We start from the raw sequence: 19,446 nt of genomic DNA on the forward strand, positions 1-19,446 counted from the left end.
AGAGTTTTACAGAACTCTTGAAAAAGTGGAAAACAAGGTCTTGATCACTCTATTAGCTGAATGATGTCAATCATGATGTTCTACGAGACTGAACATTTGTATTGTTTTAAAGGACTCATCAAAAAATGCACGAAGACTACACGGCTTTCTTGTGTAATGTTTCAACTACTCTCATGGGAATCAAAAGCCAAGGAAATCAAATAGCTGGGATATTTGTAAGGCCAAGAAAAGTTAGAACTTGTGTTCGCACCCCAAAACTGGCATTTTGACATGCTGGGCATTCTTATTTTTACTAATCCAATTCAAATTCCCCTCCCAGTGAGTAGTTTATACTCATAGGAAAGATGTCTCTTGCTAAGAATTATTTTCTTGTATTTTATTCACTTTTGTTTGTGATGATCCACTACTTCCTGAAATTCTCCAGCAGGAAGGCAATCCCCACTCACACCAATGAATCCCAATGATTCAGATGGGACTCAGAAGCAGCAGTTGCAAAATAAGATATATTTGTTCAAACACACGGGCCGAGACAATACAGAGAAGCAGGACCAAAATTTCTCATTCACAATGCTATAAATAAAATTTGTGATTGTTTGCCAGATAAAGACTTCATGGGGAATGATGTCTTGTCAGAGATACCAGGAAACCTGCTGTTTACAATCTTAGAAGACAGTCTGATTTTTTGGCAAAGCAACAGTTTTCCTGGTTGAAATGAATTGGTTAACAGCAAGGCAAGATGCTTAACTAAGGGCTTAGCGGAATGGAGTATTTTCTTTAGAAAAGAACTGTAACTATAAAAAAGGTAAAGAGATTTTAGATTATAAAACCTTTTTACAGTTTATTTCCTATTATTAATTTCTTAAAATATATATAAAAATGAGGATCTGACTAAATGAATCAGGACGCCAATTGATAAATGTCTGTCCTTGTAAACAAATAAATAATTATTTACAATCTTTGGCAAAATAAAATGAAATTTTATCAATCTCACTCTCTCACACACACTTGCAAGGAAAAAAAAAAAAAAAGAAAGAAATAATAAAAAAAAACCCCATCATAAATAATTTACATAGAATAGGAAAATTATGATACAGTCCAAATATTAACATCTTCATCCCTAAACTGATGTCTCTCTCTGACAAAACAGAAAACCCTACACAGCCATTACTCATTACATTTAATGAAGTCATCTTCCCTTCTGCTTGGAACTTGGGGATGCCATTTGAGTTATGAAAAGAAACTGAAATATTTAAAAACCTCATTAATAGGATTTGTGAAAACAAAATTAAAAAAAAATCCTAAAACAAAAGAAAAACCAGCAACAAAACCAACTGAAATAAAAATTTAAAAAAATTGATAATATGAATACTATAAAATGTGCAATAAAGCCAGCAACTGTTGATTCCTTTCTAATGAATAAAGCCACAAAATCTATTTCAAGGTAGAAAAAGTTGATTCAACATTTAGCTCACTGTGCCCTAGAAGAAGGCAGAGGTACTGTGTTCTTCTATCAGGTATCCCATCTATGAATAAAATTACACCAGCCTGTGTTCTTTTTGTGAACAAAGGTCATACATCTTAAACAAAACAAAAATGTTAAACATGTCTATACTATTGTTTATCTGAGTAACTGTTGTATCTGTTTAGAATAAACACTGGTACCCCTTCAGCATTATTTAAAAAGTTCTATATACAGCAGACATAGGTAACAATACAAAAATATTAAAATTAGGGTAACCGGATATATATTAAGGTTCCATTTGTAAATTCCTTATTACTATTCATTTAACTTTAAAATATACATGATTATAACCCATGGAACTATACTTAAGTGTAGGCCATGCTTTGACAATATCTACATATTGTGATATACTTTAAAAAATCGCTTTAAAATATCATTATTTGTGAATGTATTACACGCTTTAAAAATCAATTATTAGAGAAGGTAGCTTGGTGTGATAATCACAATAAATACTAACAAAATATTTATAAATGGAACCTTAAATTCATATGTTACCAAATTAAGTAATGGTGGCATTGCCACCTTTTCAAAAACCCACATCAGGATTCAGGATGTCAAAGTGCTTTTTGCAACAGAGGTGGAAAAGTGGTTCAGGTTCAGTTTGCTCCACATGGTCACGGTATATTCTTTATTACAAGGCAATGCAGAATATGATGAAAACAGGGCAACTGGAAATAATTTTTTGAAAGTCAGACAATAGTGATAGCTTTAGGTGTTTAAATGAATCACTCTTCTCTTTCACATAAGAGTTTCTAGTTCAATTCTGTTTGGCTTAAATAAAGTCCCTACTAAAGAATGCTTTAGGTTGCAAATTTGACAGTTCTACCAGTAATGATTTTAAAGTGTTACTAGGAGCATCCTTATCAACTAAGCACCTTTTTGAATCCAGAAATGTTTATAATTTATCTTTAATAGTCAAAGGAATTTTCACTGTTGGTGTAGCACTCCATTACTTTGCTTAAATTAGACCCAAAAGCTCTGTGTTACTGAAGTCCAGACCTGATCCGAGCAAGGAAATGTCAACTATACACCCCAAAAATTAGGACACATTTTTCCTCACTTAAACGTAACGACTGATAATGATCATCTCCCGCCCCCCCCCCCTTTTTCTCCATATATATAAATACATTAAGTAATTACATTTTTATATGTAAACGCCATTCTTTCAAAAAGACAAGTAAACAAACAAAGTTTTGTTAAGTTTTCACTCTACAAAAGTGTTCTAATGTATCAATCTGGTTTTGCTTCAGTGGTGGGTCCAACGTTCACGTTTAGGTTTCATTAGTCCTGGTTGTGAGGAGGCACTTGGGTGGAAGGGTGGCTGAAGCACTCCTGGCAGCTGGGAGGATCCTGGAGAGTGGAGCATGGGGAGAGAAGGCAGGAGGTACACAAAAATAGAAACTGGGAGTACCAGGGAGTACTGAGGTGTCTGGGTTGCATAGCATCTACAGTACTTTGCTGGTAATGCAGCAACCATTGCTCAGGCATCTGAAAGAAATGAGAAAAAAAATATTAATTGTGGTTGGGGTTTTTTTGGTTAGGAAGTCAATTACACAAGAACTCCACCATGATACACCAAAGAGATGCAGCACAATGCTTTCTGTTCTTCATTTTCCTACAAATGGGAGGACATTTATATAAAAACACATGTGCTGACATATAGAAAGAGACAAGCATGTGTATGTGCAGCTATGTATCTAAATGTATATACAAAATCATATCCAAGAAAACCTGGAAAAGCATTTTCTGTATTTCAAAACATTTCAGACAAGGCATTACAGAAGGACATGCTCATTAAAGATATCTGCTCTCTTTTCCATGCCTCTTGAAAGAGGGGTGATCTGGAAGTATCTCTCTGCCTGAGGGACATCTTGAAATAGCCTACAGAGGACAGTGGATATACAGAGAGAATTCTAAGCAAGTTTTTCTCAGAAATTTTTACCTCATTTTTTCCAGGTGGATAGTATTAAACATCTGGGGTTTATTATTTAAATTGAGATTACTCTAGGGGCAAGGGGCAGACATGGCATTTCACCAAAGGTTTACACCATGCTATGGTATTACAGATTGTTTTTTTATTTAGAGGATACTTTTCATTTAGATTCTCTGTGCTTGTTCCATAAGTTATGAAAGGCATAAGCATCTTTCAGATATTTTTTTGTAACTAACCTCTGCATTCATATTTGAGGTCAGAGAAATAGACCATCTCTTGAGAGAAGACAAAAAGACCTAATCGTCCACCAGCAAAAGTTGTATCATAGATTGGTCCAGAATCCACCATGACTTGTTTCCCTTCATAAACCAGAACTCTGTAAAGAAGAACAGAAATTAAACAAGGAGGCTAATGCAGTGTCCAGTGTAAGAGCTGGTAACAGTCTCTAAAAACTGGAACAGAATTAATTTTGACAAGGCACTAGAAAACCCAACCTCATTGCAGGGATCACTTCTCATCTCTATCTCACATCCACCTGGCTGGCAGCCATAACACATTAATCAAAAGCAGTGGGGCTGCTCCTTAAGTGATTTTATGAGCACCATCTGCAAAAGATTTCCCAGTTCTTTATTTAGAACAGTCATGTCTCCTGGAATGAACTATGTCATGTACTAGCATTCACTGATAAGCCCCTGTCCCAATGAACTCAGGGGTTAGCACACGAGCTCGTCACACCACTGAGCAAAGCTGTCTTTGCAGCTGTGTGAATAGCTGATTTATTTATCTTTAGGAGCAAGGGCCAACATCAGAAATTGGAAGAATCATCCCTTTAGAGTCAAACAAAACATTAATTGGAGACGTGCTGAATCTCAATTTCAGACATTATAACAGCTTAATGAAAGCTGGAAGGATTTGGACACAAACAGCTAGACTAATATTAAATTGAAAAAGGAGAATTTTTTGTTGTTGTTTTTTTGGGAGGATTTTTTTAGTATTTCAGGCATCCACCCTGGAGAAAAAAGACCTCGAAAGGCAGCACTTCATTTTCTTTCTTTATCAGAGACTGCGTTTCTGCATACTTGCATCCTCTACTTCTCCTGGGAGACTTTGAGATAGTCTAGATTTTTAGGTTCTCAGTCTCCTGGGCCAAATGAGAAATTACTTCTTAGTTTGTTAATTAGATTAGTCTTTGGAGGCAGGGACTCTTGCCCTGCTTCAATTGACAATACATTAGCTACAGACAGCAAGATAGCTTCACGTGAGGATGAAAACACTTGAGCAGCTTCCTAGAACTCAGGGGTTAGTTAGGGGCAGATTTCTGTTTAGACAGAAATGCATGTCCAGCACTTGTAATAAAGTGTTCTGTTTCCTGAAAAGCGCACAAAGACAAGTATGAAACTGCTCCCTGAGATCAGTATTTAATGGATGGTGAAAAGAACGGCAAAAAAAATGACAGATTTTCATGTTCATATAATCCTATTTAATATAATTCTTAAAATACCAAGAACCCAAAACATATGGGAAGAGTTTAATAGTTCATTCAACCCACCAAAAAAATTACATGGCTCTGATCATGTTCATATGGAACTGATAATTCTGTACAAATAAATTTGTTTCATGACTACATTAGCAAAAAACCTAATTTTCTATCAGAACACCCTGAAGAATGAAGGAATTTAATGTCCCAAACCACAGAATTTGCCACACTAGATTGATCTAACGTGGTAACATCTTTTGTCTGACACTGTGTAGATTCTGTAAAGGAAGTAACAGGTAACAGCAATGAATGAAAAAAAAATCAAGTTTCCTTTTGACCTGCATCAGTCAATGCTTTGCACTGCAATACACAGAAGCATAAAGAAACCTGTTTCTTGGAAAGAGAGGAGTAACTTAGCCTCTCCTACTTTGTCTACACTTTGTCTTTCACAGACAAATGAAAACCCCCTGCACAAGACCTTTGGAGGTAAGGTTTGACTCTACCCCATGAAAAATATCCTTGACAGCTCCAGTAGTTAGTAGAAGATAAAACTGACATGGACAGTTAATGCTCAGTCTTTGGAGCATAAGCTAAACAGCTATAGACAGTCATTTTCCACAGCTCCTTGTGTGCATTACAGATGTGCTTATGGCCACTTCTGCAGTGTCTTTTAAGCCACTACGGGAGACAGGATGCTGAAGCAGACAGGCCCTTGGCCTACTTCCCTGAGGCAATGCTGATGTTTATAATTATTTTGATTCACTGAAATTCCACAGGCTGGGGAGCAATCTCATGTTCTAATCTTGCTTTGAGTTTTGCTCAGAAATTTTTGGTCTCTTCACAGAAAAGCTATTGAGAAAGAAGTCTATTTTTTTTTTCTTTAATTTAGGGGTATTTAGCTGATGTAAATATTGAACCATCCAGACTAAATTAAATACATCTGAAAAGGAAAACAACTTATTCTGAAGATAACAGAATGTTCCCAAAATGCTGGACAAACTGCCACACAAGTAACAAGCACCAAAAAGTTATCAGAAACAACAATGAAACTGGTAACATAGCTTTTAAATCAACAGAGACAAAAGCATTGCTACTAGAAAATGCAGAGGTACAGAAATATTTCTTACTTTATTAATCCTGTTTTAGGCCTATGAATCAAATGCCACCTGTAAGCAGTATAATCTTTCCAGCCAATGTTCTTGGGATCATGCCACAAAGTACGCACCTACAGTAGGAACACAAATGCATTATTAGAAACACACTGTGCCCCAGTAACTCTACGTCCACCATAGTAACTTCCAAAGCTTATTTTCTGCAGAGCATGAAACTGAAAATAGTTGAACATTTGACTGGATCATCAAAAGACTTTTTTATGGAGTGCGAGTAATGGAAATTTCTGTCTTCAACTGTTGATCAGTTATTCATCTGCAGTTTCATAGCTAGAGTCACTGACGACCATTATGGCATGAAACCTTGACTTCCCTTATGATGCCACAGAACCAGCAAAATTGCAAGAGACCCACAAGGATCATCAAATCCAACTCGTGGCCACACAAAGGACTATCCCCAAGAGTCACATCATGTGTCCAGGAGTATTGTCTAAATGCTTCTGGAACTCTTTGGGTTTGCACATACACACAACCAGGTTGACAGAGCTGACCCTTCATGAGTGCCTCCAGTGATGGAGAGGAACTGCAGCTTGCAGAGATGATACCGTCTGTGGCTGCTCCTTGAAAATTTCCACTCAGTAACAGTCCTGTCAATTCCTATCCACATGTGAAGCCCTACTAACCTAATTTCCAAAATGCACAAGTTTCTTCCATTGGAACATTTCTTCCATCTGGAAAGAACAGTTTCTCTCTTCTTTTTAATGTCTTTTCTCTTTTTCTGTCTCTGGTTACTGTACTCTAAACCACGTATAATTCAAACAAGCTGGAACACCAAAGAAGCAAGTGCCAATACAGAAGTAACAAAGGATTTGTGCATAACTGAGACATCTCTCTCATTTTTTCTTTTGATCACACCTCATTTTTCCTTTTATACATATGACTTTCTTTGAAATACAATGCATGTGTTACTACTGACACTACTAATGAGGGAATTGAAGAAAAACTGATAAACAGCCTCAAAAAAAATTGAGCTGTGAAAGGAAATTCTTTTTGAAACATGTCCCTTATTTTTAAAACATTAGTCATGCATTGTTGGACTGAAGTTTTTAATCTCTCACCTGTCCAGGGGTGTTTCCTGTGTGCCAGAGAGCATTTCGTAAGTGTTCACCAGTACCAGTGGTTGAATTCACTACTTTGAGCGACACACCAGAATAGCCATAAGCCCTGGTGGGTTTGTCCTCCCAATAGGTCTGAGTGACCTGCTTCCACATCAGAACATAAAATCGACTGCTGGACTGGTAGCCAAACACAAAGCCGGCATAGTCATCGTCACGGTCTGTGTTAACATAGAACGTCCCGCTGAAGTCAACAGAGCTGAACTCGTCATAGCCTGGGAGAGGACAAAAGAGACAAACCATTGAGTTACAATGCTGGGTCCAGTTATAGATACCCAAGACTCCCAGCTACATCCTGAATTTTGGCAGGAGACATAAGTGGTATTTCTCAGTTTCCCCACCTGTAGAAGAGGAGGTAATTACACTTGCCTGCATAGAGATATCTGGAGAGAAGTAAGTTGCTTATAAGGGGCATTGAAGACAGAAAGCACTACACTTATACAAATATTTTCTATTGTGTATTTTAGGTATGTTACAGTCAGTGATGAGATGAATGGACAACAAATGCAGGCAGCATTGGGCTGTTTATACTCTGGGTGTATACACTGACTCAGTGGTTAGTCCAAAGTCTGCAGCACCAAAAAGGTGCATATATCTACCTTTTTTTCCCTTATCACAGGATCACTTGATACTTTTCCAAAGATGACTGACATCTGATACTTACCTACAGCTATCCCAGGATCAGAGTTAGCAGTCTGCACCAGTTCCTTGCCTTGGTGGCGAATAACCCAGTTGGGATCAATCTGAGCTGTTCCCTTGGGGTCCAGAGGGACCATCTGGAACTTTCTGAAATCAGTTTCACTGATGGCATTGTTTTCAGGGCACACATCATAAATATCTGGAACATTGTCATTGTCAAAGTCATCTTTGCAAATATCACCTCTGCCATCACCTGTAAGCAATGTGAATAAGCAGAGGCAATTGTTAGCAATTTATCCAGCCCCAGTCTATACACCACTTTGGAATGAGGGTGGGAAACGTTGGAAGTTTGCTATGTCAGTGTAATTCACTAATGCTTGCATTACATTTTCAGTTTGATTTGTTCCAGATGTGGACACACCATCACACTTTAATATGTGCTGCACAAATCAATTCAAAGAATAGCATTAAAATCTTAATCTTCCACACATTACTAAATCCTTATATATTGTTGATCATGTCAAACTATTTTTCAGACTCTTATCACTGTCTTAAGATTCTTCCTGCAACAATCCATCTAAGTTGCTTCAGATTGCAAATGTGTTACCTTTATGTCACAAGAAAGGGGGAGAGTATTGCAGTAAAATATGCATACATGCTTAGATACTCTTCCACTTGTAGGTAGGACAATTTGACTTATAAAATACACAGTGCTTCAGAAAAATGCATAAGAAAAGAAGGTAGCACTGCATTTCCTCAGAGGGATGAAAAAATTAAGTTTTGCTATATGAATTACAAGAAGTTTTTTAGAGAACAAAAAAGTACAGGTCATCCATAGTTGTGCTTCTGCTCAACACTTCTACTACACTTAATATTTTAGAAGAATGAAAATATATTTCCTTTCTTAGTTTACCTATAATAATAATGGAAACCAGGAGATGTGACATGCCTCAAATAGCAAGTGAAAGGAGGCATCTATTATTCCATGGCATACAATAGCACAAAGACCTGAAAATAATGTAGAAAAGCTTGGCTAGACAAGTATAGAAACAAATTCCCAAATGGCTCCAACTTTTATGACAGAAACCACTGGATATTACACTAGGAAGTAATGCAAAACCAGTGCTGCCAACTAATTTGTTTCTACCCTCACATAGCAAAGCATCTGCTTGGTTTTTTTTTTCTCCACAGTGTTTTTTGACTGCCCTAAGAACATGGGAATTAACACAGTGGGAAATAGCAATGACCCAGCTCATTCAATACTGACCTACTATAGATGTTTCACAGAAAAATGGAAAGTTACATTACCATGGCTAACCAACACAGCTCTACCCAAGTATAGAGCTTTCAGACAGAAAGCAGAATGAGTTTTAGGCAACAGCCAAAAAGAAAAGAGTAATTGGAGAACATTGAAACACTTAGTATCTCAGGGCTCTCTGCGGATCAGATACGTGGTAAAATGGTCCCATTTTCCAGTCTGGATATCTCCCATAGACAACTCCAAATCCTGACCAGCTGTGTGTTCTTTCACCTGTTTGCTTAGCACTCATTGGAGAAAAGAGAATGAATTTCCTATTTTGTTTTCTTTGCCAAATCAAAGAAATAATTTGCAGAAGAATCTAATTATTCACTAAAAGTCCAGCTGATGTTCATCTGGTAGTGAGCTGCTGCTGACAACATTCATTCCCTGTCAAGTTAGAAAGTGTTTGTTTATCTAGTCACATCCAACAGCTCTCTCCAGGGCCTCATCCTGATACGGTAAAACGCACATATTCAAGAGCATGGGAGCAGGTTTTGGCTTTATTTACCCCTTTTCCAAGATTTCTGTTGGACCTGCTGCTAATAACAGTGATGAGCTGGCTAAACTGATTAAATATATGCTTTTTCTGAATCGTTAATCCATACCTCAATATAGTTTCCTTTACAAGAACCAGATAATGGATGACTTAAACTATCTCAGCTTGGGAGACATTGTTCTGAATATATGAAATTAAGGGGCTATTCCAAGGACTGGCAAATACAAAGATATTCTGGACACATATTATAGGACTGAAAGGCTATCTAAATTAAGAGCTACTACTGACTACCAACCAGAAACTTCTTACTGACAGTAGTTGTCTTACCAGGAAATCAGACAAGTGTCAGCATTTTAAATTTCTAAATGTACCTAAAAACATATTGTGTAGGTAATAAATTCTACTTTCAATTTCTGAAAGCCATAGAATGGCTGCAGCAAGCTGAATAACTTGGAACAGAAATTGCTTACCTGCACTTATTGCAAGAGTCATTATTGGTGACATATTTGACGGTTTTCAAAGGATCATAAACATTTTCAAAATTAAAGTTATAATTGTGAAACTATCTCTATTTCATTATTTAAATAATGCCAAGCGCAGAGAAGGACTGTTTGAGGTGAACAACAACATTTTACAAAAAAAAAGAAGGAAGAAAAAAAAAAAAAGAGCAATTGCATATCCATTTTTTTAAATTGTGACATGTATATCATCAAGACATATTTAAAGCAGTCTGTAAAGAAAATTTCAGAAGAGCTGCTCAGGAGTCAATTACAAAAATTAAAAATCAACAATACTTTTCAACTTTAAAAATCCTGAAGAAATAGTCTGGTTTTCAATATAAAATAGAGCAGTGAACCATATTCTTTTCCATTTTAATTTTCAAATGGCAACTTGTTTTGAAAGTGAAACAGCTCACTTTTCATTTTTTAAGACATTTGAAATTGAAGCTATTTGAAATATTTTCTGACACTTTTAATATTTCAATTAAATGTGAAAATAAGCATAATAACAAAAACATGGATTCTTTTGGTTTTAAAAATTTGTTAAATGTTTTCTCCTATAGTTATGTATGTGCATGTTTGAGCTCCAGTCTAAGACGTTTCCTAGTGCTCTAACCCTTGACCAAACTGACCAGTTCAGGTCCATCAAATTCCATGGTGTCTCAAATATCAAAACCAGCTCTGTTTGATGTGAAGTCTCTCTTCACCAGATGTTAATACTCCAAGATCAAAATCAGATTCTAAGAACTAAATGAAATTCATACGATCTTGTTCTTACCATCTGAGTCCTCCTGCTCAGGGTTGTATCTGAGGCGGCAGTTGTCCCGGTCATCTGGGACACCATCATTGTCATCATCAGGATCACAGGCATCTCCTTTACCATCCTGATCGTGGTCGGCCTGGTTAGCGTTGGGGATGTAAGGGCAGTTATCCTGGTTGTTCTGGTGGCCATCTTCGTCTATGTCCTCATTATTGTCACACTGGTCACCAACGAGGTCATTATCGGCATCAGTCTACCCCAAAAAAGAATTGTAGAGAGTAATTTTATTATTTTTACTCAATACAAAAGTACAGCCGGGTACTTAACTGTTCAACACTTCTTTTCAAGGGCTTCTGTAGTGACAAATACCACAACGACAACAGTGCTTGAAGCACAAGCATAACTTCAAGGTAGCGTGGCTATTTATTCTTCTATCAGTGGGTAAGATCTGGTCCCCAGGCTATTTGCAGGGAAAGGCTTTATTTGCAGACAGATTAAAGCAATCATCATTGTACTTCCCTTTCATCTGATACAAGGGGATCTCCCAATATGAGATGTGAAAGTGAGCAATACAGATCCACCTCTTCGGCTGTCCAGTACAAAGACTGACAGCAATTCCTGTGTTCTTTTCTCTGCCCTTGTCCTGATGTTACCATTAAGGAAACTGTTTTCATCATTTACCTGGTCTGGATTATGCATCAATGGACAATTATCACACTGATCACCAACTCCATCACCATCTGTATCACTCTGGTCTGTGTTGTAGACGTAAGGGCAATTATCTCGTTCATTAAAAATGTCTAGGGGAAGAAAACCCAACAAAATATTGAAAAAAAAATCAAAATTATACAACATCCAGACAGCCATAGACTGTTGGAGTCACCAGTACAAAAGCAAGGCTCTTAAGGGGTTCATAAGCTTTCTGACTGCTACAACATCATTGCCACAAATAGTTAGGACTAATATTAGAAAAAAAATTATGGTATCAGTTCCATTTTTCTTGTTATGAAAAAGTTTACTGTATGTATTTTCGTATGGAAGAATAAGGGCTGATTATGTCTTAAGAATTTAATCCTTTTCGCTGAATAACAGCTAAAGGAGTAGGGTATTTTTTAAAAATAATTTGGTTTGGATGTTATTTCCCCACTCTAAGAAATGGCATAGAAGACACAGCTATATCAGGTTCCAACTTCTGAACTTTTGTATAGAAACAACTGTATTAGTATTCAGCTGCCTCAGCATTAATGAACTTAATTTTACCAGAACTTAATTAATTGTATAGCATCATTGTATAGTGTGCCAAATTTTCAAAAGAAACTGTTCCTCCTCAGGAAACTTCATTATAAAACCAACAATCTACTTCAAAATAATAGGATGAAAAGAAACAAACACATGTTGGCATATCTGTCTGGGAAAGATTCAAGGACACTTCCCTGTATTACATGGTCCCTGTGTATTTGCATAATCTTTCAGCCAATGACATATGATTAGATTTTTCTTCAAATGCAGAACTACCATGAGTACTAGTATGAACCTGATGATCAGAAGGAGGATGAGAGCACTTCAAAATGTTCAGAAGTTAAAGTCAGGTAAGCATCCAAATGTTTAAAACACTACTGGGGGAAACCCAAAGCTAGATTTCTTCAACTTTTAGTATTTCTGTATCCTCACACATTTGAATTGCCACAGGGATATTGATTTTTCAACAATATAAAAGTGTTTTTCCCCCGTCTTAATTCTGATCAAACTGTGGTTATACAGGAATGTACTGGTGGATGAAATGAGCACTTTTAAAAATATTTTAAGACATACAAAAAAATGTCCATTTGGATTACTTTGAGTTTTGCATATTTATACATTCATAGAAAAGCAGATTACTTTACTATGGATATTGTCTTATCTGTGTGAATGTTCTGATGTTCTTTTCCCTCCCTATAAGGAAAAGAAAAAGTCAACAGAAGTGTCATATTAGACCCTGATTACTTTAGAACACAGAAGAAGGAAAGATTTATTTTTTTTTTAAGATTATGCTGGTAAAGACTTGTTTGATTTATTCTTTAGTAACATTAATTGTAGCCATTTAGGAACTGTATGGGCAACTATACTACACAGGGCAGATGAACGTCAGCCTTCTCTGTCTTCTACATTTTTGAGCTGCTAGACCCAATTTTATTTCATGTATAACAGCAAGTAGCCCATCTTACAGGACATAAAGCAAAGTGCACTTGTGGAACAGCACCTAATTCTCAAAAGTGAAATCATACCATCTCCATCAATGTCCACAGCACATGAGTCACCCTCCCCATTGTTGTCTGTGTCAATCTGAGCAGGGTTGTGCACATAGGGGCAATTGTCACAGCGATCACCAACTTCATCCTTGTCATAATCAAACTGGCGAGGGTTGAACAGAAGAGGGCAATTGTCCTAGTAAGAAAAAAATATATTTCACAATATAAATGACAGCTCATGAGAGCATACTATGAAGTGGTAACTCCTGCTCAAAATTCAAATACTAATCCATTATTTTTTCAATGGACAAGCTGTACCTACACTGAAGGTCTTGGCAGTAACAGGATGGCATCTGGACAGCCTGGCTCACTGTCTGTTATGTACAAAACATGTGAATTTTGTTCCGTATCTCACAGGGAGAGCAACAGTCATTTTAAACTGAACCTGTACTCAAGACATTTAAATAAAGGTGTATCACTGGTACATGTATTAAAAAAAATAAATCAGAACATATTACAAAGTCAGGTCAACTTCAGCTGCATTTTATAACTTTCAAAAATCAAAAAGACACAACTAGAAATTGTTGCTCTGATTTTTTTGGAACAAACTAGTGTTGGTATTTTCAAGTTTATATCACATATTTTGATTTTTCAATTTTAACAAGTATTGACTTTTTGTTGGTTGTGCTCTATTGAACAAGATAATAAAAAGTTTTTAAAAATGTTAAAGTGAAATACTCTCATTTACCAAAAATCTTTCTCTCTGAGACCATGAGACCTGAGACCTCTTAAAAGAATTTTTGAAAATTTCCTATCACTTTAGTTTCAAAATCTGCCAGAAGAATAATTCTTACATTTCATACATTCCCAAATTGCATATGGACTTTTGCACAGGCACAAGATAGTACTCAGTGGGAAATGCAAAGGAGAAAGAAAGAAAACCAAAACAGTGTGAGTGAGAGCTACATCAGCAGCATGGAATCAGAAGGGAGGTCATAAGGAAAAAAAAATCTTTAAATTACTTTTTCCTCTGCTAAATAGAAAAACCCCACATTTAACAGGAAATAATTTTTAACAAAATATTTTAAATTGCCCAGAAATACATTTCATATATTCAAGGGCAACATATAGAGGCAAGTTAAAATCTTATGCTGTTCAAAAAACAATTTGTATCTACAATTTTTGAAAATACACATACTAAATCATATTACTTTATCAAATTATTCTTTGTTTTGTTTTTTTTTTAAGTTTTCCAAATAGAGACCAAATGAACAGAGCTCTTTAACCACACAACCTTGACCATCTGAAGTTCTAGAGCATGTAGGTTCCTTCTGAAGGGAGCAAAGAGGAACAGTAAAATTCTAATACCAATTCACTTGTCCTAAACATGTTCTGAAAAGCCAGGGTGAAGCAAACTCTCAAAGTGCCTCTATCTTTTTGTTGAATGTACAAGGCAATAGTTTTAGATTAAGTGGCTATCTTTTAGGCTCTGCAGGTAAAAGAATTTGTCTTCTGGGCAGATCTGAGGGAAAGTATGAACCAGGCTATTTTCCTCCCATAATTTTCCTTTGATACTGGCTGTGTTTATAGTTTTTTTACAAACAAGTTACAATGAATAAAAATATCATATATATAATATTTACTAGCTTTTCAAATACAGTAGACTTGTCATTCTCCCATTACAATATAAAAAATCCAATACCACTTTTCATTAAACTGTTTTCATATACATAACTGTACTCCAAAATGATACCGAGAACATAGTTCTCAGGGTTTCCCAGACTTGCTACTGTTCAGTAGTACTGAACAGTACTGCTCTCCTTTGACTGAACACACCTTTATTCTGCACTATACATCATTCAAGGAAGGAAGTGCAGAATAAATCAGCTGAGGTTCTGAACAATAAAGTTCGCATCTATTGTAGCGGTTTTCCTTAAAATCATATGTTTAGGTCAAATGTACTGCAGACAGATACATGTCTTACTTTGTCATCTTCGACACCATCATTGTCATCATCCTCATCACAGGCATCTCCTTTCCCATCTTTATCAAAATCTTCTTGGCCAGAATTAGGCAGAAGGGGGCAGTTATCCTGGTCAAAAGAAACAATCAATAAGTTATGTTTACATTATGTCAGAGTAACTTGCCTGGGCAGAAGAGTAGATATGGTAGACCCGAGACTATGAAACAAGAGCAATCAGCAAAGTACTTTTTAAAGTGCCTGCTTTTTTGTTGCCAAAGGTAGTATTCATTTGCTGCTTTCATACTGTAAAGTAAGTGAAATACAGCTGCAAATCATTCTATTTCCCAGCTGCTATTAAAGTGTCGTTTCTAGTAAATTTTTGAGGGAACTAGCAGAGAACAAACACACCATACGCACAGACATGTACTCTTACAACAACTTTTTTATAGACAATTCATGAGATATGTTTGAAGGTTACATAAAAAATGGCCAGGTTTTGCTGCCAGAAAAATAAAAAATACAAGCCAAGAGAAGGTCTTCAGGAACAGCTGTTCACATGGAAAGTTACTACATAGCAATGCAAAGTACTACACAGCAATGAAGGGGAACACTCTAAGAAAGAATTTTGAAAAAAGTGTCTTTATTCTGTTCTGCACAATAGTACCTTTGCCCTCCCATGGCTTTAAAAATAATAGACAAACATACCTCTATTTTGTACCATGGCTTTGTAAAGAATGATTATTTTAAATAAACAATTCTTAACTTACAACTTAACTGAGAAGTAAGAGTAAAATAGCTTGCCAAACTTTTAACATGCATTTATTTTTTAATACTAAAATCAGCTAAAATGGATTCCAATTCTACCACTTGCTATGCATAAATCTATTCAAAACACATTTTGTTATTTTCATTTTTACTCACATGCCAGATATACCACACCCAAAACTTAACCTGTCAAAAGAGTGTTTTGTAACACATACTCTAAAAAATGAATGTTATAGTAGAACGTTTAAAAATCTCAGTGGTTCTAATAGTAGACAATTTAAGAAAAAGAGTACTGGAAATAATGTGATTAATATCAAATCCTGAAAATTTTTACCAAATATCTATGAAGAATCTTGACTGTCCACCTCAACACTAGTCACCAGTGATACAAAAAAATTTTTGAAACAATGAAAGAAATTAGTCACAAGAGAAGTTAATTTTCAGTCATTATCAGTTGAAGGAAAGAAGCTTTTTAATATAAAATTACTCAACTAGGATATTTTGTAAAGAATATAAGGGCCTGAAAATTTGTGGCATTTTTATGGGTTGTTGTGGGTTTTTTTTGGTGGGTAGAGAGGGCCCCTTAAATTAAGTACTTGTGTCTATTAGATCAACATATGTTACACAAAACATGAAACAATCTTTAGAAACACATTTTTTTCTGAATGGGTTCAGGATGTTGTGTTTAACTAAAACTAATTCTTTGTGTTACATCATGAGTGAACATGTGCAAATTCTGATGACAGGAACTGAAAGAAGTATCTATTAACTACAACAGCTAAGTTGGCTGAATCCACAATGAACAGATACCAATTACAGAGAAGAAGACAAACATTTGAGGCCCAAATTTCCATCCACATCTGAAACTCTTTGGCTGATAGAGCCCAAATTCCCACAAGTGACTTATTCCCTCAAACAGCCTGATTTCAAACTTTCCTAGTCTCTTGGTCTGTATTTGTTTCAACTAATATAGTAGTCTAGAGCTCAGCCATTTTTGCATTTCTTTCCTCAATTTGTTAAGAAGTTTTTGTGCTAGAACTTCAAGAAGATTTCCAGGTAGATCACTTTAACACAGAGAAGGAGAAGCAAAAAATGTTTCAGTTCTGGGGAAAAAAAAAAAAACACCTCAAAAACTTTGGACAAGAAAGCTTGCCCTTACATCCATGATTGATTACCAAATACTTGAGCGTCTGCCTACTGAACATATACAGGTAATCCAGTGTTGTCAGAGGTCTCATTGGTAGGTGTTTAAAGCTGAACACCTGCATATGCCTTCTACTCTGATAAAACTCCTCCATCCCAGTTGATTAATTTGCTGCTGCAAACACTGTATGCCCCTCTGTACTGTGCCTGTCATTCAACTATCAGCAAGGCCGCCACCCAGAACTAGGATCCATGGAATTCCCTAGTTGTGGGGTGAAGGCACCCCCTGACATTTGGGCCATTGCTAAACTGGTAGAACAACTTTCAGCCTGGTCTCACGCAGCATCAAGATATGTCCTATGAGGAGGCTCACCATTTTGAGCAATTCCCAATGGAAGGAACCTCAGGCCATGAAATCAAGAAGGACTTAATGTGTGCTTCAGATGAGCACAGAACCAGGTGCCAGGGAACGTACCATGTGGACACACTCTACTAAACCTACATGCCACCATTTTTAGGCTCCCTGATGCTGATTTTTCTCATTGGTGTAGCAATGTTTCATTGTTCACTACAACATCACAGCTGCACAGCAGGATTGGACAGGTCCCATTTGCCAGGTGTAGAGCCAATGGTCAGGTCATTCCCCTTGGGAGGATGAGAGCTGGGATTTCCCATCTCTGAAGGGTGAGAGAAGCTGAATCCATCATCCTGCCCGCTTGAGCCTCTGCAATAAGGGAGCTCCTCTAATTAGTCACATTCTTCCTCTCTTAGGCTCCTATTGTTAAAAATTATCTCAGGCTCTGAATCCAGTTTTCACAGTGTGGTCTGCTTAACTCTTTAAAAGAAAGGGTAGTTCAAGATAGCATTTTGAACTCTGGCCTTTACATGGCTTTTAATGACTTTTTAAAAGCCCTGCAGGTAGGATTTCACACTCCCCTGCACCCTGAGATTCCTCCTTGGTCCTCACTAGCTGTGTGCTTCACACCCATACTTTAGGGCAGCTCCTGCTCAATCATTCACAAGCATCCCAATTGTCCATGTATTCTGAGTAGGAAGAAATCCAAAGCAGAGGACTCTGGATTTAATTTTGAGAATCCCTTACTGTATTTTACCCGATTAAGTGAATGCACACTTCACAGCATCTCCTAGAAAACCAGCATGCTGTAACAGTCAAAGCTTACTGAAAGCAACCACTAGCTTCATGAATTAAAAGGGTTATTCCCAACTATTTAGGAAAAAGTGAACATTTCGTTAACACATAGCATTTTTATCAACCTTTTTCCACCTACCTTCACACAGTGATATGTTGCATTAGCAGCACACACCAAGTTATTATTAGGCCAGCCATCCAAATCTGAATCCTCACCACAGATGCGTCCATCACCAGCATAACCTGTCCTACATTCACATTTGTACATTGGATCACTGAAATGGCCCAGATAGATGCACTCTGCAGACTTATGGCAGCTGTGTGTCTTGTCCTTGCATGGATTCTCAGGTTCACAGACCTAGAAAGGATGGAGCATATTCACTGAAACCTAGTAATCACAGTCAGCTGTGTGTACCTCAACTTTGTCAAAATCAGACCCGTTATTTAGAGGTGTGAAGACAGGAACTTTGTTTTGATTGTGGTTAGTAAATCATACTGCTCTGTCAGTTCACAACTCCAACAAGTATGTACAATGAAAAATAATTAAAGCAAACCACAGGAAAAATTGGACATTATTTAAAAAGCAGTTAAAGTGGTTAAAAATTTCAGAACTGTATCTGCCTTCTTCCAGATGTCATTAAACCCCAGAAATTACCCGCTGAAGAAAGGAGATTGTACTCACTTCTTTAGTGTTCTGCCTGACAGTATAAAAGGACTATCTTATTTTCTTAAATCAAAGAGACCCTAAGGAATTCTTGTGTTAACCTCATGTAGGTTTTTGTTACCTCTTCCTTATCACTACATTTTTCATTGACAGTGAGAATCTTACACAGATGGTTCACATGTAGAATTCACAAGCTGAGCTAACCACAGATTGATTCAACAGCAACAAGGAGAAGGCAAATATGACTTCTACTTTAACATTTCTGTCTTCCCTAGGAAACTGTAGTCTTCAATCTCACTTCTACTTCCTACTGTCCTTCACCACTGATAAGCTTTAGCCCCATGGAATTTAGGGAGTGAGAACTTCAGACATTTGTCTGATAACACTGACATTAACAGCACTATATTTATGAAAAAACAAACTTAATTCTTCAGTTTCCACTCTCCAGAACAGGTATGTTAACCTCAGAGAAAGGAGTGCAGGGAAATGCTTGCTCCTGGAATTTTAGGCTCATTTGGTAGAACTGTGCAGATGCCTAATTAAAATCACACCCTTAAAAAATCCCAAATTTACTGTTTTGCTACTCAAAACAAAAATACTCTGAAACAAAAGTTATTTATTT

At 36.7% G+C, this 19,446-nt stretch overlaps 1 protein-coding gene across 1 annotated transcript in view; it reads right to left on the bottom strand.

Moving 5' to 3' along the window:
* Positions 1-361: 361 nt before the first annotated feature.
* THBS2 (thrombospondin 2) overlaps positions 362-19,446 on the bottom strand; it is a 34,367-nt gene continuing 15,282 nt past the window's right edge. Inside the window, exons 13-22 of the mRNA XM_040059708.1 lie at positions 18,300-18,518; positions 15,124-15,231; positions 13,176-13,335; positions 11,593-11,711; positions 10,930-11,164; positions 7,881-8,108; positions 7,160-7,431; positions 6,060-6,157; positions 3,692-3,831; positions 362-3,010 (exon numbers count right to left, since the gene is read on the bottom strand). Coding sequence (XP_039915642.1) covers positions 3,003-3,010; positions 3,692-3,831; positions 6,060-6,157; positions 7,160-7,431; positions 7,881-8,108; positions 10,930-11,164; positions 11,593-11,711; positions 13,176-13,335; positions 15,124-15,231; positions 18,300-18,518 — 1,587 coding nt within the window. The 3' untranslated portion in view covers positions 362-3,002. The remainder of the gene's footprint in view (positions 3,011-3,691; positions 3,832-6,059; positions 6,158-7,159; positions 7,432-7,880; positions 8,109-10,929; positions 11,165-11,592; positions 11,712-13,175; positions 13,336-15,123; positions 15,232-18,299; positions 18,519-19,446) is intronic.

The sequence above is a fragment of the Hirundo rustica genome, chromosome 3 (genome assembly GCF_015227805.2).
Source record: "Hirundo rustica isolate bHirRus1 chromosome 3, bHirRus1.pri.v3, whole genome shotgun sequence".
NCBI classification, from domain to species: domain Eukaryota; kingdom Metazoa; phylum Chordata; class Aves; order Passeriformes; family Hirundinidae; genus Hirundo; species Hirundo rustica.